Source organism: Pichia membranifaciens (assembly GCF_001661235.1).
Source record: "Pichia membranifaciens NRRL Y-2026 unplaced genomic scaffold PICMEscaffold_1, whole genome shotgun sequence".
NCBI lineage: Eukaryota > Fungi > Ascomycota > Pichiomycetes > Pichiales > Pichiaceae > Pichia > Pichia membranifaciens.
The window spans coordinates 117,329-138,947 of NW_017566982.1; the positions used below are offsets into that span (position 1 = coordinate 117,329).

Consider the following 21,619-nt stretch of genomic DNA (forward strand, 5'->3'; position numbering starts at 1 on the left):
GACTAAAAAAAAACGTTTTAGTGGAGAAGCCGTTATGGTGGCCCAAAGGGCAAAGAAGAGCAAGAAGGCCCTAAATTAGTGCGCGGGGCCGATCGGCCAGAAAAAGGGGTGTGCGGGAAATGAGGCCGGGTAACAGGGGTTGCAGCATGTTCGGGGACTGTCCGGGGCAGGATGGATAGAGACTGGAGGGCAGTAAGAGGGAGAAAGATAGATTGAAGAGCAGATGAAGCAGGGTAATGTATCGGAAGGGAACACATAGCGAGAGAAAAGTTACCGCTGATCCAGGAATGACCAAGGAGGAAAAACACAGCACGCTTTCGCAGCTATTGGACTCGAAGGATGACGATGCGATGGAGGACGTCGGGGAAGAAGGAGGGAAGGAGGAAGGGGCCATCCTGCTTGATGTCGGGGAGTTGAGTGCCGAGGACACGTGTGTGGACTGCCTGCGGATGCCGAAGGAACTGCACTGCAGAGGATGTGACGAGAATTTCTGCCGGGTGTGTTTCCAGTTTGTGCACCGTGGCGGGAAGCGGAAAGACCATGCGTTTGACGAGCTGGTCAAGCTCGAGGGTAGGGAGAAGAATGAGGGTGCGGAAGCTGGAGCAGAGATGGAGGAAGAGACGGTAGAGGAGGAGGGTGATGACGGATTAGACGAAGAGACGCTAAAGCAGCAGGACTCGACGCTGTCCAGTGACCATATAGCCGTGTTGAAGAAGATCAAGCGCAACATCAAGTTTGTTCCGATGCGGTTGACGTACGACGAGAGACAGCTGTTGAAACTCCTTGAGGCTGCTCTCTCTGTCTCCGAGTACACGGACAAGGTCGACATAATCTCGTACACGTCGAAGACGAAGAGAATCGTAACGCAGTTGAAGGAGATCTGCTCGATACTCGCGGGGTTGGTGGTTTCCTCGAATATGAAGGTCGGACAGCGGTTGATTGAGAACAGGAACTTTGTCGACAACGCTGACTGGTACAAGACTGTTTTCGAGATCGGCCGGAGATACAAGGTGATGAATCCGGAGAGAATGAGAGAAACCTATGGGAAGTTGTGTTACATTATCATGGACTCCCGCTTGAAACAGGTGAAGGAGCACATGGAGTTCGACCTCTTCAAGCCGATCCTCACCATTGAAAGGTATCTGCAGGAGCATTCCAATGCCGAGTCGAATGCGCTTTTCAACGACCCGCTCATTCTCGACGCCACGGCAGATATCAGGCCAGAGGGAAAGTCGAGAGCTTTGATAAACAAGTTGATCAAGCAGAAGGAGAGGGCCGTCGAATTGCTCGCCCGCAAGTATGCCTCCAGCGAAGGCTTGGACAGAGAGCAGATAAGAACCGTGTTGTACTCCATCGGTGACTTCAACTCATATACCAACAAGAACAGAATCCCTGTGCTAAACATGTCCCGGAAGCTAGAGGAGTTCTTTGCAGACTCCAGCAAGGACCCTAAGTTCTCGCTTGGAATCAGATACGGTCACAACGGGGCTCGGCTTACTCACAACCACGAGAAACAGTACCTCTATGTGAAGCAGGCGCTAGGCCTATGGAACCACGTGATGAGAGACTTGATTGAGTTGTGGTACCTTGCAGACGACGACCTCTTTGATGGGAACAGCTACAGGATGGCGGACACGGGCCAAGGGTTACAGAGAATCAAGACCTGTCCGAAGTTGTACAAGAAAATGTACTCCATTTTGAGCGAATGCCAATCGAAGTTTGACTATTGGGTCGGTATACCGGTGGTCCACTTGGGTGACGATGCAGTGCCCAACGCATTGTTTTTTTTGGATAAGTACATCCAGATTCCTACAATTTTGATTCCAATCGACAAATGCGTGGAGATGATCACATCGTTGGCGAGAGACGAGTACATCAGGGGCATGTTTGAAGAGCAGTTTGGCAGTGTCGAGGAGTTGCAGAAGGTCATTCTCTGTGACTACTTCAAGCATGGGTTTGACGGTTCAGGCGCAGACAACTACTACTTTGCCGGTTCATGTGTGGACGCAACATCGACCTCGAGTTGCGAATTCTGTAACAATATCAGCAAAAAGCCATACTACAAGGTGTTTCTCCTAAGCGGGTTCACAAACTTCAACGGGGAAGGGTATTAGAGCCCGGATCTGTACTTGTACGGCTTGTGCAGCATCTACAGGCTATATAGAGGGGTATACGGATAATATTTTCACCGAGGCTACACGCAGCTTCGCGTTCGCGCGAGGGAAGCGGGGGAAGTAAGGGTAGGGACGCTACGATTTTCTAGCTACTCCGGCATGACTAGGAATGGTTTGTAGTATAAATAGAGAGATGAGGGAACTCGACGAAAGGAGAAAGGGTACATAATGCTAACGAGCCTGTTAGAAATCTTACTCTGCGACAAAGTCAATTGAGAAAGAAGCTTGTTGATTAGAGAAGTATGGCACTGATGACGACGGCGACGGCGACGGCGACGGCGTTGACAATCGTGATCGGTCGTGAGACAATTGCGCAGGCAGCCATTGGCTGCCGTGCGAGAAGATACGCAACCGCCAAGAAGAAACCGAGCGTCAGCTATGATTCGGGTATTCTCAACTCTTTCAAGATCTGGTACCGGGAGATGAGCAACTACGACGACGGCGATGCGTTTGCGCAGGACCAGTTTTTGAGCTACGTGTTGCCGTACTACCGGCCGAAGGAGCTTGTCGAGGACAAGGACCGGGCAATGCGGGCGTTCAGCGTGAAGACGCCATTGAGGAAGCGGGAGGAGCCAGATCTCTCGGACTCGAACCAGTGGTACTTGAACGAGATCCGGGTTGAGAAGCGGGAGACGCGTGGGACTTCGGAGAAGCCCGCGGAGACGAAGCACTTGGTGATGTTGCACGGGTACGGTGCGTCGAGCGGATGGTTCTACAAAAACTACAAGGGCATCATAGAGGGGAGCAAGCGGGTGGGGAACCTCAGCATCCACGGGCTGGACATGATTGGGTTTGGGTTGAGCGGGCGGCCGAACGTGCGGTTTGCGCACGACGCAGACACCAAGCCGAGCTTGGAGATCGAGACGCAGGGCATCCGGTGGGGGAGGTACGCGGTGTGTCTGAAGTGCGGGGGCCACTTGGACGGGAAGCACAGCACGGGCGGGCACTGGTGCTCGTGTGCCGCGGAGGAGGAGGACCTGCGGCGGGGCGTGGCGGCGGGCGGGGGCGGGCCCGCCAGCGTGGTGGTGAAGAAGGAGGACGTGTACGAGTACGTGCAGAACCAGCGGGCGCTGGTTGCGGAGGCGGAGGACGTGTATGTGGAGAGCCTCGAGCGGTGGCGGGCGGCGAACGGGATCGAGCAGTTCGACCTCGTGGCGCACTCGCTGGGCGGGTACCTTGCGGTGTGCTACGTGCTGCGGTACCCGGGGCGGGTTGGCCGCGTGGTGCTTGCGAGCCCCGGCGGCGTGGAGAGGACGCCGTTTGCCGTCAGCAACCCGGACTACGCCCGGCTGGGGCCGCACGACCGGGGAACGCTGCGCATGCCTGTGTCGAACCGCGTGGACGAGTACGGCTTTCTGGGCCGCTACGGGCTCACAGGCAGCGTGTTCCGGCTTCTGTGGAGGATGCGGGTGTCTGTGTTCACGTTTCTGCGCTGGCTGGGGCCCCTGGGGCCGTCGGTGCTCATTGGCCGCAACGCCGCCAAGCTGGCCCGATCGGGCAATATCCAAGATAGCCGCGAGCTTGCCCTTTTTTTGCGCTACGTGTACAGCTGCTGCGTGCGCGCGTCCTTCAGCGAGACCAGCATCATGCGGATTTTCGACGCGACGGTTGTGGGCAAGGTGCCCGTGCTGGACAAGATCCGCGACATGGCGCCGGCGACGGCTGCCCACGTGTGTGCCAAGGACTTTCTGTGGATCTACGGCGAGCACGACTTCATGTACCGGGCGTGTGGCCGGGCGGCGATCGAGGAGCTGCGTCGCCGGGCGCACGCGGGACCCAGCACGCCTGGCGAGTACCGGTTCCGCACGGTGGCCAACGCAGGACACAACATGTACCTGGACAACGACGGAGCCTTTGACCGCGAGGTGATCGACTTTCTCAGGTACTGACTGCCGGAGCCGTGGCGCGTCCCGGCCCCCGTGGCCCGCGCGCCTGCGCCGCACACCAGCCACGGGGCGGGCTCCGCGGGCCAGACCCAAAGCGGACGCTGCTGCCCCGTGGCGGGCTGTGCGCGGCGGCCGGCTGTGCGGCCGGCGCCAGGAGCGGGCGTCAGGAGCAGAACAGGCACGCAGCGCGCGCAGCGAACGAAAGAAGAGAAAAAACAGACGCGCCGGCGACGCAGAGCGCGTTTTTGGATGGCGCTGTTCTGCAGCCGGCACGTTGAGCCTGCTGGGGGCGGGCATTGTGTGCTGTTAGGTTGCGGTGGGGATCGCCGCGGCAGCAACGCAGGGCCTGGCGGCGGTGCTGGTTGGCGACGTGAGGCAGCGCAGCGTTGTCGGGTGTTTTGCACGGCCAGCATCGTGTCTTGGAAATTTTGTTTTCGTTTGGTGGCAACTTGCACGTCTCGTCGTCGAGTGGTGGTGTTTATATATATCTGAGGTGTAGCACCTGTTTGTGTTGTTGTGTTGTGTGGGCGGTTCTGGTTGGGTTGGCTGCTGCGGTGGTTTCTTTTCTTCTGCTCTGGTCTCTTCTTCCTTCTTGTGCTCTTGTGTTTTTTCTCCTGCTCTTTCTTTGACCAGAATCTCACAGATTTCCCCCCTACCAGCGCCCAGCACAACAGAACGCTTTCCCTTTGGAATTTCTTCTGTTTCCCTAGATACCTGCATTCGCTTCGCACACAAACACAAACACACACACAATGAAAGGATTAATTCTTGTCGGTGGTTACGGTACCAGATTGAGACCGCTCACGTTGTCGTACCCAAAGCCGTTGGTTGAGTTTGCCAACAGACCGATGATCTTGCACCAAATCGAGGCGTTGGCCAACGCCGGGTGCACAGACATCGTTCTTGCCGTCAACTACAAGCCAGAGGTGATGGTTGGCGCGTTGAAGAAGTACGAGGAGATCTACGGGGTGTCGATCACCTTCTCCGTCGAGGAAGAGCCTTTGGGCACCGCAGGCCCGCTCAAGTTGGCCGAAAAGATCCTCCAGAAGGACAACACCCCGATCTTCGTGTTGAACTCCGACGTCATCTGCGAGTACCCGTTGAAGGACTTGCTCGACTTCCACAACGCCCACGACGGTGAGGCCACCATTGTCGCCACCAAGGTCGACGAGCCTTCCAAGTACGGTGTCATTGTCCACGACAGAGACGTGGCCAACAGAATCGACAGATTCGTCGAAAAGCCCGTCGAGTTTGTCGGCAACAGAATCAACGCCGGTATCTACGTCCTCAACCCCTCCGTCATCGACCTCATCGAGATGAGACCAACCTCCATCGAGAGCGAGACCTTCCCGCTCTTGGTTGAGCAGAAGAAGCTCTACTCCTACGACTTGCAGGGCTACTGGATGGACGTCGGCCAGCCAAAGGACTTCTTGACCGGTATGTGTCTCTACCTCTCCGCCCAGACAAAGAAGAACAACCCAAACTTGTCCCAAGCAGACTTTATCACTGGTGGTAACGTCTTGATCGACCCTTCTGCCAAAATCGGCAAGGGCTGTTCCATCGGCCCCAACGTCGTCATCGGCCCTAACGTCGTCATCGGCGACGGTGTCAGAATCGTCAGATCCACCATCTTGAAGAACTCCCAGATCAAGGACCACGCCCTCGTCAAGTCCACCATTGTCGGCTGGAACTCCACCGTCGGTAAGTGGGCCAGATTGGAAGGTGTCACTGTTTTGGGTGAGGACGTCACCGTCAAGGACGAGATCTACGTCAACGGTGGTAAGGTCTTACCTCACAAATCCATCAAGGACAACGTCGAAACTCCTCAAATTATCATGTAAAGAAGAAGGATCCATCCACAAGTGCAACTCTACTTTTCTCCTTTTTCCTCTCCACTTCTCCTCTTGCCATCTTTCTTTCTTGTTTTGTATAGGGAATCTCAATATAATATCTTATATACCACTTATCCATACATCCCGACGCGTCGCAAACGGAAACTTCCCTTTCTGCAGCACCCCTCCGTGCACCGCCCGAAATACCTCTGATGGCATTTCTGTATTTTCGCATTTTCGCATTTTTGCGTATTTTCTATATTTTTATTTTTCCTCCATCCCTACGTTCGTTGCTTGAACATTGCAAAAGTGTCCAACGGACTCATCACATCACATACACACACACGGAGCCCACACGCTATCAAAAAAAGCTTCCACTCAGCAATCCACCCAGCCATGGCCCACACAGAACTAGACAAGTTGGTGTCAGAAGTAAGTCTTTTCCTCCATTGTCTCTCTTCGCCCGTCTCACCCCTCCGAACCCGATACTAACCCTGCACTATTTGTGCTATGCTACAGGACTTGGGGTTTCAAGCTGAACACCCAATTGATCTCTTCGACCCGGTCGACGCCGCAGAACTGGGTCCACTTCTTGAAAACCTGACCATCAACTTTCTGGAGGTCTCCAACGCAAATAAGACTATCTTTGCATATTACAATGGCCAGCTCAAGTTGATCTCAACATCCGCCTTGTCTACCGTTTTGGAATCCGACGGTGACGACACCGCCAGCAGTACTTTGGCACAGCACAGCTACAGTATACCCGCTGAGGTCTCCCAGATTAAACTCAACGCTGATGAATCCTCATTGTATCTCATATCCACAAAAAACTCTGAGACTTCCGTGTCTTCAATCGACATACCGATCCTATTGCGTGGCAATTACAACGAAATAGCAATTGCAACATATCCAAAGGGAAGCAAGGTTCTCAGTTTCTATCCGTCACCGTCATCTCCAACGCTGGCGGTGTCCCTACTCGATTCCGGAGAAATTTATCTCATAGATTCTTCCAACAACTCTTCCACACAAATAGCTTCGAACGCTTCCGCAGTTAACTGGTTTAACAACCTCGTAATATTCAGCTCCAACGACAGCACTGTGGTACATTTTTTCGATATATCGACCAAGTCCAATACCTCGTCTTTCGAGATCAGTGACACTCCTCCAGATGACAAAGTCTATTACCTCCAACAATTGGATGAATCAACATTGCTTACTATCACTGGGGATTCAATTGGGGCCGAAGACTCACAAGAGTACACCTCTTTTTTTGTAACGCTAGATCCTGCAAAATTGTCCCTTCTAAAACTAGAATCCACAACCTCATTATTTTGCTCATATGGTGCTATCCCAAGAATGGCCTCTTTTTATACACTCATTTTGAAAAATTGGTCTCCGAAATACCCAGAACTATTTGTATCGGTCGGTTCAAAATCAATTGATATAGATTTTTTCCTAAAAAATCAAACGGTGGAGCTTCTCAATGACTCAGATAGAGCAACCATGCCAATGGACGATGATTCAGGCGATGACGACACTCCTCTTGGTGCTGTGCTCGATTTTACCTCCAGCGTCAAGGTACAGCCCTCAAAAAATGTGGACGAATTAGGCCCTTGGCCCAGATTGGCAATTCTTACGAACAGGGGACAATTAGTCTGCTGGAATTTGTGGGCCAAAACTGACGCATCTTTATACAATCCTACCGATCTATCCAAAGCTACCAGTAAGCCAACGAATGCAACAATTCAACACAGCTTCCCAACAAGTACCAAGACCACTTCACACTCTGTCCCCACATTTGGAGCGACCCCAGGCGCAGACGTCTCCAACCCCTTTGGCTCAACCAATTCTTCCATATTTGCTCAAAATTCTTCTTTCAAGACAAATTCTAATACAACTACTTCTTCAATCTTCGGCAAGAGTTCATTTACTGATAAATCCTCGAATCCTTTCGGTCAATCACCATTCATGAATGCTAGCAATAGCAATAAAACAAAATCAACAACAGATGCAAAACAAACGAGCTCTTTCGGATTTGGCAGCTTTGCTTCAGCCTTGCCAAAACCAGATGCAAACACGACAGGCAAACCTGCCGCAACCACCACAGCAAACACTACGGCTCCAGCTGCTGCACCATTTGGCTCTACTTCTTTTGGTTCATCATTTGGCAAATCAACATTTGGTGTGAACAACTTCAAAATGGGCGGAGAATCGACCACCACAGCAGCAACTCCAGCCACTTCTACCACCACCAATACTATGACTTCAAAAGCATTTTCCGGTGCGAGTGGTGGATTTGCAGCGTTCTCATCTACCAGCTCCAACACTACTAGCAGCCCATTTGGACAGTTCAGCAAGGGTACGAGTAGTACTGGAGGTCTGTTTAATGACATGGGAAAGCAAAATTCTTCTACCTCCTCACCATTTTCTCAGCTATCTTCTGATAAAGCGGGTGGACTATTCTCGGGATCTACAAACACACCATCAGGTCTTTTTGGCTCAAACACAGGGTCAGATCAGAAAAGTCCATTTGCTAACTTATCATCTGGTGTCACCTCCCCGCCCAGCGCATTTACCTCTAATAAATCCAATTTATTCGGATCTGCCACCTCAAAAGTTCTTGGTGTCAAGAAGGAAGAGTCGTCTCCATTCAGCCGGCTGGGCAAAGACTTTAGCAGCGTAGTGAATACAAACACTCCTGCTTTCACAAATAATACTAAACCAACTTTGAGTTTCGAGACAAAACAAAAGATTGAAGAGCTTGAGTCTGACTATGAAGAAGAGGAACTTGAGGCTGAATCAGAAAAAGAATCAGAGGAAGAGTCTGATATTTCAGACGAATTCGATGATGCTGACTCTTTTGTTGATCTTGGTGAACCAACCAATCTCAAAAACGATTCAAAGATACAGCCAAAAGCTTCGCCAGGAACTGTGTCAGTGTCTGAACTCTCGAAACCAGCAACCAAGCCTGCATTTGAACCCTCGAAGCCTGCAATCAAGCCTGCATTTGGAGCCTTGAAGCCTGCAATCAATCCCGCTTTCCAATCTCCTAAAAATACCTTTAACGCTGCTCTTGAACCCCCTAAGTCCGTACTGAAGCCTTTGTCTCCAAGTATTTCCAAACAGATAAGCACAGGGGCAGAAAGGCCTAGCCCTGGAGCAATTAATGCTACTAATAAGTCACAAAAAATTCCTTTAACATTAGATGAGCAAGTGGATGAATTTGATTTTGATTTCGAGCTCAACAGTAACATTACAACCGAAAAGGCTGTCAAAAATCTGCTTGCTCGCAGTAATATCACCTTCGAAGGGGCAGAAAAGTCTTACAAGGATTTCATTATAGATAGAGCAAAATACTATGACGAGACTTTAGAAGACATCGACAAGATGGTGACTGAATGGGAAGAAAAGCGTGAAAAGGAGAAGTCTAATGAGTTCAAGGAGGCTGAAGAAGTGAGGCAAAAAGAACGCCAAAAGAGATTGCAACTTTTCTTACAGAAGAAAGAGAAGAGAGACGTAGCTTTGAAAGAAGTAACGGAGGGAATGAAAAGGATATCTGAAAATCTGAGCAAAGAAGTCGAGAGAAGACGTGCAGAAGTTGCCGAACTATTCGAGCAGCGAGAAATCGAAAATGAGATGGATGCAAAACTCAAAGAGGAGGAAGAAAACTTTGACGTTGCCTTAAAGCTAATGACTGCCCAAATGGAAGAAATGTCCAATCTCGCCCAAGAGCAAGAGAGGTTGATGGTTGAAGCTGCCAACGAAGAAGCTGAGCGATTGAAGGCTTTTCAAAAAAAATCAGTGAGCTACAAACTTAAAGATGAAAAGGAAAATTTAAAAAAGAGTCAACCATCAGAAATATCTGACTCTTTTGTAAACATTGCCAACATGGAAGCAGAACAACAAAATGGTAGCTCTAACCCTTTGGCCGAGCCAAATGCTTCGGTACTTGACAGTATTAATGCTGAAGATGAAGATGAAGATGAAGATGAAGCAGAAAAATTGGAACTTAGCTTTGAAGATACGGATAGTGCCGACGAAAAGGAAACATTAGAGGAAGAACAGGAGAATTTTGAAGATCAGGCCGAGCCATTTCGAGAGCCAGTAAATGAAACATCAGAAGATGAAGTATCAAGGAAAGAAACAGATTCCACCCAGCTCAATGTTAAAGTGAATCATACTGCTGACAATTTTAGTAGTGAGTCAGCTAACAAGGATATCGACAATTCAGCGGAACGTTTTTCGGATGATTTAATCAACGCATCAGCTGAACAGCAGGACCACACTTCCACTTATTCGGAACATTACTCGAGCTACGCTGATGAGGAAGGAGCTGATTCCGGTATAGTTCAGGAGCCAATTGTCAGCGAAAAGCCCACAGAGGAGTTGAATGGTGAAAATTCGATCGACTCTTCTGAAAAGACATCGGATAGGGATTCCGAAAAAAGACAAGAATCTCTCACCGATTCAGCAGGTGACGGAGAAGTCAGTACAGCCTTAAATTTCTCTAGTAGTAATGAAAAGGATGAAGGTGACATTAAATATGACTTAAGTGAAAACACAGAGGAGTCAATGCCTAAGAAGGTTGACAATGATGAACAATTTGAGCTCGTTGACAAGGATGGAACCACAAGTAAACTACCACAAACAGATGATCCAAGTGAGTTTGTTGGCCAGACTAATGATGGGTACGAAAGTGAATCTGCTGTCAAAGATGAACCCACTTTTGAAACTCAAAACAAACAAAAACCAAGTAAACTTACTTCAATGTATGCAGAGGTTAATGAACAAGATTTCGACTCCGAACCAAGTAGTAAAGTTGCTACATCCTCCACTACAAATCCGAATATCACGCTGGAGAAGTCTACTCACACCGATCTTTCTTCTTCCAACGTATCCACAATTCCTACTATGGAAAATTCTCACACATATACCGATTATGTTTACATCGAAACATCGATTGATGCACATACCGATATTGAGAAAACAATAACAGCAAATACCGATGTAGTATCCGACTCAGTTCTAGCTATTCCAGAATATACCACTACTTCAACTGAGATTGAGAAAATGGAAGTGGGTAAAGTCTCTAATTTCGAGGACGATGAAGTTTATTTCAGCAAGCACTATGTTCCTATGACTTTGCCGTTGCTTCATGCACGTGGAAAGGTGACTTATCCTGATAACTTCGAGCTGCTTCCTCCACTTGGAAAAGAAATGAAGAGACTGATTTATGACGTGTTTATTGATTTCGATGTCCTCCACAAAAATATTATTGCAATGAATGAGTACATCTCTGATCAGTCCAACAATAGTTTGATTTTCCACACACTTGAAAAATCTTCCGGATTTAGTAACTTCTGGAGATTTTTCGAAGTTGAAACAGTTCTGCAAGGAGTTGAAAAACAAGCTAAGGTTTATAGTGACTTGGCAAGACATTATGCTGGATTGGGTATAGATAGCAGCGCCTTGAAACAGGATTTATTTACTAAATTCAGAAAATTGTCAGAGTATCAGGATTCATTGAACAAGCTGGCCAAAAAAGAATCTGAGTTTAAGCGATCTTATTTGAATTCCAACAGACCGCTTACCTTTGAAAATATTAAAACCCGTCGTAACTTGAGGGAAAAAGTCAAGGTCCTTCAAGACATTGATAGAACTGTTCAATCGGAGGTACTAATTCTAAAAAGTCAAATCTACCCTGAGCAAATTGTTAAAGATGATAGATTAATAAATTCGATTATTTCTTCCTTGCAAAGCAACTTGTATAGTCATGCTGACACAATCACATCCCTTTTTGACGGGATGAAAGAATTAAAGGAGGTTGAAGAAGGACCGAAGGCGATATCATTTAAGGAGGAAGAGATCAGAAACATTAGCTTATCTGAAATCACCAAGGAACCAACAACCAGAATGTCTAACATGCTCACCAGAATCAGTGCTCAGAAATCTCTAGCTCATATTTTGAAGAATAAGGCTAATAATAATAGGTATATTTCGTTGTAGTCGAACAATCTCGATATTCTAGATTCTTTTCTATATTAATTCCATATAAATCTATGATTTTCACGTACTTTGTTGATCCGAGAGCGAGAGATTTTCTCCGCATATCAGAGAGAATAGTATTTTATCAGTACATCATGTCGTCATTTTAAAACAAAAGTTCACATTTTACTTGTGTTATCTTGACAAAATATAAGTTTTGTGATAAGCTTATGCATGCTATGAATATGCAGAAACAAAGACGAATAAACATTGACTTCACTAATGCCAGGTCAAGGTTCAGCCAAAGGACAAATGAAGCAACATTAGTTGTTGGTCGGAAAAATGGAGATGATGTGATATCTGCCAATAGCAATAAGCCAATCAATCAAAGTCCACGAGTAACTTCAATTGACAATAAAGCAAACCAAGAGTCTAAGTTGCACAATGTTAAAAGAGGCAAAGATCCCAACGAAGCTATTTCGAACATCAAAGATAAATCTAGTGATTTACACACAGAAAATAATAATTCCTCGGTCGCTTATAAGCCGGTGACACTTACTGTGAAGTTTCACGAATCCAGAACTTCTCCAGAAACAGTTCTTATTGATCCTAAATTGGTGCCTGGTGCAAAAGTTGGTGATATAGGTGAAGTGCAATGTTTGTTTGGGTCCAAAAAAAAATTCTTTTTCAAATTCAAAGAGTTCAAAAGGGACACTACCGGTTCTACTTTTGACTCTAAGTCGCTCGGAATAGAGAAACTACCTAGTAATGATAATGAACAGAGTACCCATGATCTAAGTCATACGACTGGAAGTACTGGAACTCCAGCGATGAATCCAACCAGTACATCAGATAAATCTGATTCAGATGCAAATTTAGTTTCCAATGCGGAAAACAATACAGCTCACAATGTAGACTCAAGCAACTCTGCGAATAACATAGTGTCCATTTTATCAGGACCAATAGTGAGTACTTTAGATTTGAAACCAAGAAGCCAAGTTCTAATACGTGTAAGAACCAAAGAATCAGTGCAAGCGGACACTATTGAAATATATGTGAAAGATATACACCTCTCAAGAGGTAACATGTGGAACATTTCAAATCTGATAGTCGATAAGTGTATCCATAAGAACGAAAAACTCTCTTTCATAAATGGATCTATCCGGTTGAGTGTAAGTAAAATCTATAAAAATGGGCATAAGTTTTTTTCTTCCTACATTGGAAAAGATACAAAGATCGTTTTTAGATCTGATTCAGCAAGACTGATAGTATTTATTCAAATTTCATCGGAGATGTGGCATTTTGAAGAGAGTGGCCAGCAGATGTTTCACAAACTGGTAAACTCTTTTTTCCCCAAAGCTTTTCAAAAATGGAAGGACTTAGGAACTCATCATTTGATAACAATCATCCTATTCAGCAGTGTAGATTTAGAAGGGGAAAAGATAAGATATTTGGAAGGAGAGACTCCACCAAATAAGACCGATTATTATAGGGTCGTTGTCGACCAAGTCCATATTTTACTTTGGAATGAAATAATGGCAACTCTAAGACTTGAATTTGCCAATTTCAAACGAGACATATATTTGCATAAAAATAAGCACATGGACGAAAGTCATCCACAAGAGTATCTTATCCAAGGAAGCATCCTACCATCAGCAAAGGGCTCAGTTTTAGAGGCAATTAACTTGGGTATGAGCTTGGTTTGTGATGACTTCAAAGATTCATATCTAAGACAAACAACCAATCACTTTATTATGATATCGCCAGGTACTGGTCTCTTTGATGTTTCTTATGACATGCTGATAAGGACTAGCAAATTGATGACTACTGTCGATTCCACCGTCGATATAATATGCCTGAGTCAGCCTCCATTGCATATAGTCCCACTTGTCAGGTATCTCGATAATCAAAATAGACTAAAACATTGCATACCTAACTGGCTTGACATTTCCTTCTGGAGTGACAGTAGTCAAGCTGTTCATCAATGGTTACCAAAATGTAAAATCTACGAACTACAAATGATGGGAGTTATGGAAAATGAATTATCCACTGTTACCATCAATGACTTGGATTTGTCGAGCTATAGGTCTGCGCTTGATGCGATGGAATCGTATGACAAAGATGTTTTCAATAGTGTGATCATAAAGAAAGACAAGAAAAATGGATCGAAGGCAAAGAAAGTTACAGGTTACAACAAATATGATGAAAATGGTACGAAAAACAGAACAATGACAATTACCAATCGTAAAAGCAGCATATACGTCGATACGGTAGATGATGCTTTGAAGCCATCTGAATTGATAATAACGCAAAATAAATCGTCGCCTGCAACTTGCAATGCAGTGGGTGTTTCAACTACTTCCAAATCCAATGTATCGGCATTTTCTTCTTTGCTATCTCTTTCGAAAAATACAGACGTTAAAACACCTACCTCCACTGCATATAATTTTGTCAAAAAAATGATAAGTACTCCAATTCTCAAGCCATCTCTCGATGACAAGGATATCAAAAGTGCTAGCACTGACACTGGCGATAACCTAGATGAATTGCAAAGCATTGATCCGTTAACCTTGAGTGGTTCTTCTGATAATAACAATGAACAGGAAAAACATCAAAATGATAGCACAAGAAGTTCAACTTCCAGTGCGGTGACAATCAATAGAAGTGGCACTAGTATCAGCCAGCTTTCGAATAAAAACATGGTTTTGAGGCCTAAACAGTACAGTAGGAATAAAAGGACTGGCGTGAAATCACCTAAAAAGGTGAACAAGGAGCAAAACCGTGCTAAATACCTGGAGGAACGTGATTCTATACTCAACAGCTATTGGACAAATATTGAGAATCCATCAAATAGTTTAACAGCTGAACTTTTAGGGAAAATATCATATGGTAGATGGAGGTTTGTATTCCCTCCTAATGTCAGACGGAGAGCGGTTAAGTGGATATCCTTGTCGTCACCCGCTTCTTTGCCTATATTGACTACGATTTTTCCAGCTTTGACTGACTTCAACCAAAATTACACTTTCCGAATTTACGACGTCTTGCTTAACCAGGATATTGTGAATGAAAATCAAACAAGTGAGACCTTAATGCAAAACATGATATCTTTGAGGCTATCCCTGGGTTTTCAAATCTGTATTGGTGAGAAGGTAGAGAAGGTTGAGAAACACAGAAAGCCAAACGGTGATGGTAAAATGTTGATTCAGTTTATGAATCCAGGAAAGTATATTGGTTCTAGAGTATACCTCAGCTTAGGCAATGAAATACATAGAATCTGCTGTGATTTCAACAGTTTGATCAATGTTCAGGTTTATAAGCGTATTACAAGTACTGATGAACAATTAACTTTGTTAAGTGATAGACAGTATGTGGAATTTATTAGGACTAGGTACTCTGAGGTTTATTCACCAGTGACTATAACTAATTCAACTAATGAGAACTCGAGAAACTACAACTGGAATCAACTAGATCAAGTTCTTGCAGGATATGATGAATCAATAGACAAGCAAAAATATCATAGGATGAAATTTGTTGTTTTACCTGCCACTGTTCCCGAAAATGCGTTCTCGCTAACAAATGAGAAACTTACCACGGAAGAAATTAGACTAGAGGGTATTAGGTCGTTGATCATGAATATCTACAAAATCAAATTTAGAACCAAGGAGGAGAAGAAGGTTAATAAACGACTTGAAATTTCTCCGGAAATTTATTTTTACACTGGGAGTTTATTTGAATATCTTGGAAATGAGTCTAACTCCTTGAAAAAACTGTATGGCACCAATTCTTTTATCCCAGATTCTATATTATCACCATCAAACCGAAGCTCAGCTAGAACACAACACCTTAATAAATCGATTGATCCATATAAGTTAGTTGCAATTTTGCAAAGTCATGAGGGAATTCCTATTATTGATAGGCATTGGCATCTTACATTTTATAGAAACTGCTTCCTCGGAATGGATTTGGTCGATTTTTTGGTTGAACATTTTGAGGATATCGAAACCCGGGAGGAGGCAGTTGATTATGGTAATAACTTGATGTCAGAAAAAGTTTTTTCACATGTTGTTTCAAAGCATAATTTCTTGGACGGTCACTATTTCTACTATTTGGAAAAGAACTTTACGGAAAACTCAGCAAAACTTTCAGTTGTGGATAAAGAATTTGGTAATTCCGAAAAAGATAGCAAGAAAGAAATTAAAACAAGAAATCGCAGTAATACGACGCAGGACTCTGGCATTCAAAGTAATGATAATAAGGATGCTGAGAGGGATATCAAATTTCAAAAAGAAAAAACTGTCATGCTAAGCAAAGAAGTTCTATGTGATTTAGATCCTAATGGATATTCATGGCAACCAGAATTGATAAAGGTACATTATGATATTGTTCACAATCCTGATCATTGCTTTCATCTTAGAATTGAGTGGCTGAACACCACCTCAAAACTCATTGAAGACCTAATCAACGGATGGAGTAAATATTGTGAGCGTTACGGTCTATCTTTGGTTGAAATACCTTGGGAAGAGTTGTTTACGCTGCCAATCAGGAACCCCTTGCATTCCACAATTGAGATATCATTGGCACTAAACCCTTGGGAGGATGAAGAGTTCAAAGGACTAGAAAAGATTTACAGAAAGGAGAAATATTATTTCCACTTGTATCTTTTGCGGAAAAGCTCATTTATGCTTGATAACCGTACTGCAAACTTCTTTAAAAACGATGACTTTGATGTTGTTTACAGTTGGGGAAAACCCATGTTCAAGTATGCTCAATTTATTCATTCGACTGGTGGATATATTGCGGAGCTCCGTACCAATGGCGACTTCTTCTTAGCGCCTAACAACGCACACATTTCAAGGTTGAATTTGAACATTGGTAAACTCCACAACTTGGGGAAAAGTAAAGCCATTTATTTTGATTCTCAAAGTGTTATGTTGGAATTCAGATCGGTGTGTACAGATAAGGACAAATTAAGAGAATTATTCCGGCAAGGTATAAAGTCTTTTGAAAAAGACGTAGAAGGTGAAGAATTCGTGTAATGTACTTTCGATTTGTATATAAACATAAAAGAAGATAGATACAAAGCGTTAAAACTATTTGGCTATTCTTTGAGCAATCTTGATAACGTCACCGAGGACACCCATTGCGGTGACATCAGCACCAGCACCGGCACCCTGTATAATCAAAGGATTTGTGTATCTCTTTGATTTGATGGAGATGACATTATCAGAACCCTTTAAGGATGCAAAAGGATGAGAGTAGTCGAATTTTGCGATTTCGACAGATACCTTCTTGTTTGGAACGTCGATGGAGCCGATAAATCTCAAGACCTTGTTTTCCTTTGCGGCTTCAGCCTTCAACGCGTCCATATCACCGTCGAAGTTAGGCAATTTGGACATGTACTCGTCGGCAGATTGGACGGATTCCAATTCTTTTGGGATCAAAGAATGGATTGGAAAGGAGGTGGAGTTTTCGATCGGCAAGCCAGAGATTCTTGCCAAGATAGTAACCTTACGGGCAACATCCAAACCGTTCAAGTCATCTCTTGGATCAGGTTCTGTGTAACCCAGTTGCTTGGCAACGGAGACAATTTCACTAAATTTGGTGGTATTTGGATCAATTGTGGAAAATTCATTGAATATGTATGACAAAGTACCGGAGAAGATACCTTCGATTTTAACAATTTCATCACCAGTTTCAACCATTTCCTTCAAAGGGCTGATCAATGGCAAACCTGCACCGACAGATGCTTCATGGTATACAAGACCATTGTTGGCAGCTCCTGCAGCAGAGAAAATGTCATTCCACAATTTGAAATTGCTGGAAAATGCCTTCTTGTTTGGAGTGGCAATTGAGATGCCGTTTTCAACAAACAACGGATATGATTCTGCGAGTTTTTCGTTGGATGTGTTGTCGACCAAGATGACAGGCAAACTGGATTCGGCAAGGTAATTAACCAGTTCAGGGGTTTGATATGGAGCAGCGGTAGATTGTGATAGCAAATCTAAGGACTCAAAGATACTGATTGGAGAATAGTCCTTGCTGATCAAAGCCTTCTTAGAGGTGGCGAGGTATATAAGGTTGTAGGAGATAGTTTTCGACTTGATGCCGGCAAGTTGCTCGATGAAGGCCTTACCAACGACCCCAGCCCCGATGATGGCGATGTTAACAGCAGTCATACTTCTTTAAGAAAGATTAGATGGAAATTATAGGGTGAAACCTGTGTGCACTATCTATCTCTAGTGATAAATAAGGGGTATAGATGAAGAGAGTAGACAAACTACAGCTTTATACGGCTTTTTTAGAGATGGAGTGTGGAGAGAGACGTCCAGGAAAAAATGGGCCTGAGCGCCAGAAAGGATGTCGAGGAGAAAAAAATACCACGGCCTGCCTGACCTAACTGCTCAGTAGAGCTGACGGGATGTGTCATCCATCTCGTAGTTCCACCAATTGGTCAAACAGTTCTGATCCTTAAGATGCTCGTATGTGAACAGTCCCGGCTCACATCCGTGGCACTTGTCCGAGTGGGGGCAGTTCGTGTAAGGGTGGTGCTTGTAGCCAATGTCACGGAACCAATGGACGTCGTTTCTGTCTGCAAAAAGCCCCACGCCAAGGGTGTGCACTGGGGCATCGCCCCATCTTTCATAGTAGAATCCGCCGGTCTGATCTAAATGCTTGGTCCACTCTGTATAGGCCTCGCCTCTATAAAAGTCCATGTCTGCGATTTCAAAGTTGGACCAGAAGTGGCAGGTGGAGTAGCCGCCGGTGAACTCTGTTTTCACCGGGTTTTGCATGTCTTCCATCAAGAAATCGATGGCAGCATTTTTGTTGAGGTAGTTTTTGTTTTTGTTCAAAAATTTGAGGGTTTCAGGCCATAGAGATGGCATTGTTTCCTGTGCGTCGTACAAGCTGATGACAAAGCCGTAGACCTTGTTGTTCATTTCCATGAACTTGAAGACGTCGTAGTCGATGTCGCAAAAATAGTCTGTGTTGGGCTCAAATCTCCAGTAGTACTTAAACTCCCGCATTCTCGGGTGGTTGAAGAAGTTGATGCTGTAGTACCTGCACATGTTGTGGTAGGAGACTTTGTTTGCATAGGCAATGTTCTGCTGCTTGAGAACCTTCATCTGGCTCTTCTGCTTCGACGAGTCGATCCAGTCTGGCTGGTTCCATTCCTCGGGCTCGATCTTCTCAAAATAGACCTTGGAGGTGGTCATCTTAGTGACTCTGTCGATGAAGTTGTCCTTGAAGTCGCCGTCGTTGAGGATCACGTACGGGTAGTGGAACTTGGAGTTGAACTTCTCCTCGATCTGTCTCATTGTGTAGAGAACGCCCCGCAGGTCCTGGTTTCGGGCCATGATCATGAGCGTGGCGTTGGCCAACTTGTATGTGGACGGGTTAATGGGCCGGACAAGGTTGTCGACCTTGGGCTCCGAGATGACCTGCTGCAGGATCGACACCAACTGGTTGTAGTTGTCTTCGACGACCTTTTCCCGCGGAGTGTCCTTGTGGTGTTTGAAGTGGAGGCTTTCCAGAGCGTTGGCGTGGACGGGGGTTGTGTCGACCGGGGTGTCTTTCCCGTTGAGGTTGTCGTCTGGTGCTGCTTCTGCGTGGGGCTGCGGGTCCAGCTCAGCCACTGCCGCAGGCACCGACACCGGTGCCTCGGCGACGATGGCGGCCGGGTCTATCACCGTGATGGAGCCGCTGCCGCCGGACCTGCTGAACACGTAGAGACATCCGAGGGCCAGCAGTGCGAAGATGGCGTACCGGGTGATTCTCCTGAAGACGAACATGGTTGTCTTTGGGGTGTGAGTCGGGGAGGGCGCAAGCGAAGGAGGAAAAGGTGCTGAAAATGGTCACACGAGTGTATCCGGAGATCGAGGCGAAGAGTGGGAATTCCGTAGGACCGTGTGCCGTTGCATCCACAAGGCTAGAGTAGGGTAGAGCGGGTGCACTTGACGTCGACGCGTGGGTGGCCGATGCCGTGATGCCGGAGGGTTGCTTTTGCGGTGTTTCCCATCCAGGTTAGGTGTAGGGAGGGGGGTGGAGACCACCTCTCAGCGGAGGCACAGATATCGTGTAGGGCTGACGGGTGTACACATGCCCTGCTTTTGCTCAGTTTTTTCCCACTGCCCTCTTTTCCGCCTGTGTCTGGCACGGCCAATGCCAGGGAGGCGCAGCGCGAAAGAAACAACCGTCGAGGGGGGGGGGGGGCGCTGGGAGTTTGAAGAGGGGAGCGCAGGAGGGGAGCGCAGGAGGGTTACACAGCAGGGGTAGGGGACAGACCAACAGACAGACACCCCCCTCACACACACACACACACACACACACACACACACACACACACACCATGGGAGCTGAACGCAAGAGTCTTGTGGAGTTTGTCAGATATGCGAGGAGCTGCTACGACACGTGCCGTCAGGCCCGCCCGCGGGTGCTGGACGTGGTGATCGGGAACACGGGCGGCGACATGGACAGTGTTGTGTCGGCGCTCGGGTACTCGTACCTCAGCTACTTGGCCGGCGGCGACGGCGCAGCGGCCGTGGTGCTGCCCGTGCTGAGCTTTGCGCGGGCGGACCTCGCGCTCCGGCGCGACGTGGAGCGCTCGCTGCATGCGGTGGGGCTGCGGCCGGCGGACCTCATTTTCGCCGACGAGCTGGCAGCGGACGACGACGCGGGCGCCGCCGGCGACCAGTACCGCGTCCGGCTCGTGGACCACAACGCGGCAGACAACGCGCTCGTGCAGGCGGCGCTTGCGCAGCAGCGGGCGGCCGTGGTGGCCGTGGTGGACCACCACGCGGATGCCGGGCTCTACGCGGCGGCGGCCCCGCGCGTGGTGCGCGCGTGCGGGTCGTGCTCGTCGCTGGTGCTCCAGCACTTTGCGGCGGCGTTTGCCAGCCGGTACCACGCCCGCACAGGCTTGGCCGGCCACGACGGCGGCGACCCGCAGGCCCGTCTGCGGCGGCGCGAGCTCCAGTTCCTCGTGTCCGCGCTCGCCGTCGACACCGACTGTCTGCAGCACCGGGTCGAGGCGGCTGACCGCGACGTCTACACCACGCTCGTGGCGCCCGTGCTGGACGCCGCCGCGTTTGCAGCCGTCGGCACCGCTGCAACCGCAGCCAAGCTGGACATCGCCGGCCTGTCCGTCTACGACCTCTTGCGCAAGGACTACAAGGAGTACGAGACGGCCAGCGGCGCGCGCGTCGGCATCTCCAGCGTGGCGTGCAGCCTTGCCCGGCTGCAGCAGCAGCAGCAGCAGGGTGCGGACGCCGTTGCCGGCGCCGTTGCGGACTGGTCCCATCGCCGGAACCTGCAGCTGTGCGTCGTGATGACATCGTTCGTCGATAAGACCCCCGCCGGGGACGTTTTTCGGAGGGAGATTGCCCTGGCGCCGCCCGGGTTTCTTCCCGCGCGCGCGCTGAGCTGCCTAAAGCGGGAGCTCGGGCTTGAGGCCGGGCCGACGGTCGACGCGGATTTCGCGAAAGCCACCGGGCTGGCGGTGTTCGAGCAGCACGCCGTCGGTAAGAGCAGGAAGGCCGTGGCACCGCTGGTGGTGGGCCTGCTGCAGTAGGCCGCGCAGCGGTCCGACTTGCCGCTTGCGGCGGGGCGGCAGGGCGGTGGGCAAGATAAGCCGGCGGGCCAGATAAGCGGGGCGCAGAAGCGATGGCGGTCGGGGCGTCGGGGCGTCGGGAGCGATGCTTAAACAGGCGTATCTGTTCCGTTTGACAGATAGCGGGCCAGAGAT

General features: G+C 47.6%; 9 protein-coding genes across 9 annotated transcripts; 7 read left to right on the plus strand and 2 right to left on the minus strand.

Moving 5' to 3' along the window:
• Positions 1–350: 350 nt before the first annotated feature.
• PICMEDRAFT_30066 (hypothetical protein) lies at positions 351–2,114 on the plus strand (the record flags this gene model as incomplete). The annotated part of the gene is made up of 1 exon (XM_019162624.1): positions 351–2,114. The coding sequence occupies one exon, from the start codon at positions 351–353 to the stop codon at positions 2,112–2,114; it is 1,764 nt and encodes a 587-aa protein (XP_019019472.1).
• A 302-nt stretch (positions 2,115–2,416) lies between these two features.
• On the plus strand, positions 2,417–4,063 carry PICMEDRAFT_8909 (hypothetical protein; the record flags this gene model as incomplete). Its single annotated transcript, XM_019165036.1, has 1 exon — positions 2,417–4,063. The coding sequence occupies one exon, from the start codon at positions 2,417–2,419 to the stop codon at positions 4,061–4,063; it is 1,647 nt and encodes a 548-aa protein (XP_019019473.1).
• Positions 4,064–4,416: 353 nt separating this feature from the next.
• PICMEDRAFT_13946 (hypothetical protein) lies at positions 4,417–6,063 on the plus strand. The gene has a single exon (XM_019160148.1). It carries the CDS (start codon positions 4,813–4,815, stop codon positions 5,899–5,901), a length of 1,089 nt encoding a protein of 362 aa, XP_019019474.1. The 5' UTR covers positions 4,417–4,812; the 3' UTR covers positions 5,902–6,063.
• Positions 6,064–6,240: 177 nt separating this feature from the next.
• PICMEDRAFT_37960 (hypothetical protein) lies at positions 6,241–8,714 on the plus strand (the record flags this gene model as incomplete). Its single annotated transcript, XM_019163105.1, has 2 exons — positions 6,241–6,324; positions 6,412–8,714. Coding segments are annotated over exons 1-2 (2,337 nt in total), but the record flags the coding sequence as incomplete, so codon positions are not given.
• A 721-nt stretch (positions 8,715–9,435) lies between these two features.
• Positions 9,436–11,898, plus strand: PICMEDRAFT_56652 (hypothetical protein; the record flags this gene model as incomplete). The annotated part of the gene is made up of 1 exon (XM_019163193.1): positions 9,436–11,898. The coding sequence occupies one exon, from the start codon at positions 9,436–9,438 to the stop codon at positions 11,896–11,898; it is 2,463 nt and encodes an 820-aa protein (XP_019019476.1).
• A 224-nt stretch (positions 11,899–12,122) lies between these two features.
• PICMEDRAFT_28478 (hypothetical protein) lies at positions 12,123–16,913 on the plus strand (the record flags this gene model as incomplete). The annotated part of the gene is made up of 3 exons (XM_019162543.1): positions 12,123–12,616; positions 12,800–14,327; positions 14,481–16,913. 3 exons carry the CDS (start codon positions 12,123–12,125, stop codon positions 16,911–16,913), a joined length of 4,455 nt encoding a protein of 1,484 aa, XP_019019477.1.
• Positions 16,914–16,967: 54 nt separating this feature from the next.
• Positions 16,968–18,053, minus strand: PICMEDRAFT_70010 (hypothetical protein; the record flags this gene model as incomplete). The annotated part of the gene is made up of 1 exon (XM_019163530.1): positions 16,968–18,053. The coding sequence occupies one exon, from the start codon at positions 18,051–18,053 to the stop codon at positions 16,968–16,970; it is 1,086 nt and encodes a 361-aa protein (XP_019019478.1).
• Positions 18,054–18,278: 225 nt separating this feature from the next.
• Positions 18,279–19,667, minus strand: PICMEDRAFT_8914 (hypothetical protein; the record flags this gene model as incomplete). The annotated part of the gene is made up of 1 exon (XM_019165037.1): positions 18,279–19,667. One exon carries the CDS (start codon positions 19,665–19,667, stop codon positions 18,279–18,281), a length of 1,389 nt encoding a protein of 462 aa, XP_019019479.1.
• Positions 19,668–20,224: 557 nt separating this feature from the next.
• Positions 20,225–21,445, plus strand: PICMEDRAFT_8915 (hypothetical protein; the record flags this gene model as incomplete). Its single annotated transcript, XM_019165038.1, has 1 exon — positions 20,225–21,445. One exon carries the CDS (start codon positions 20,225–20,227, stop codon positions 21,443–21,445), a length of 1,221 nt encoding a protein of 406 aa, XP_019019480.1.
• Between the last annotated feature and the right edge of the window lie 174 nt (positions 21,446–21,619).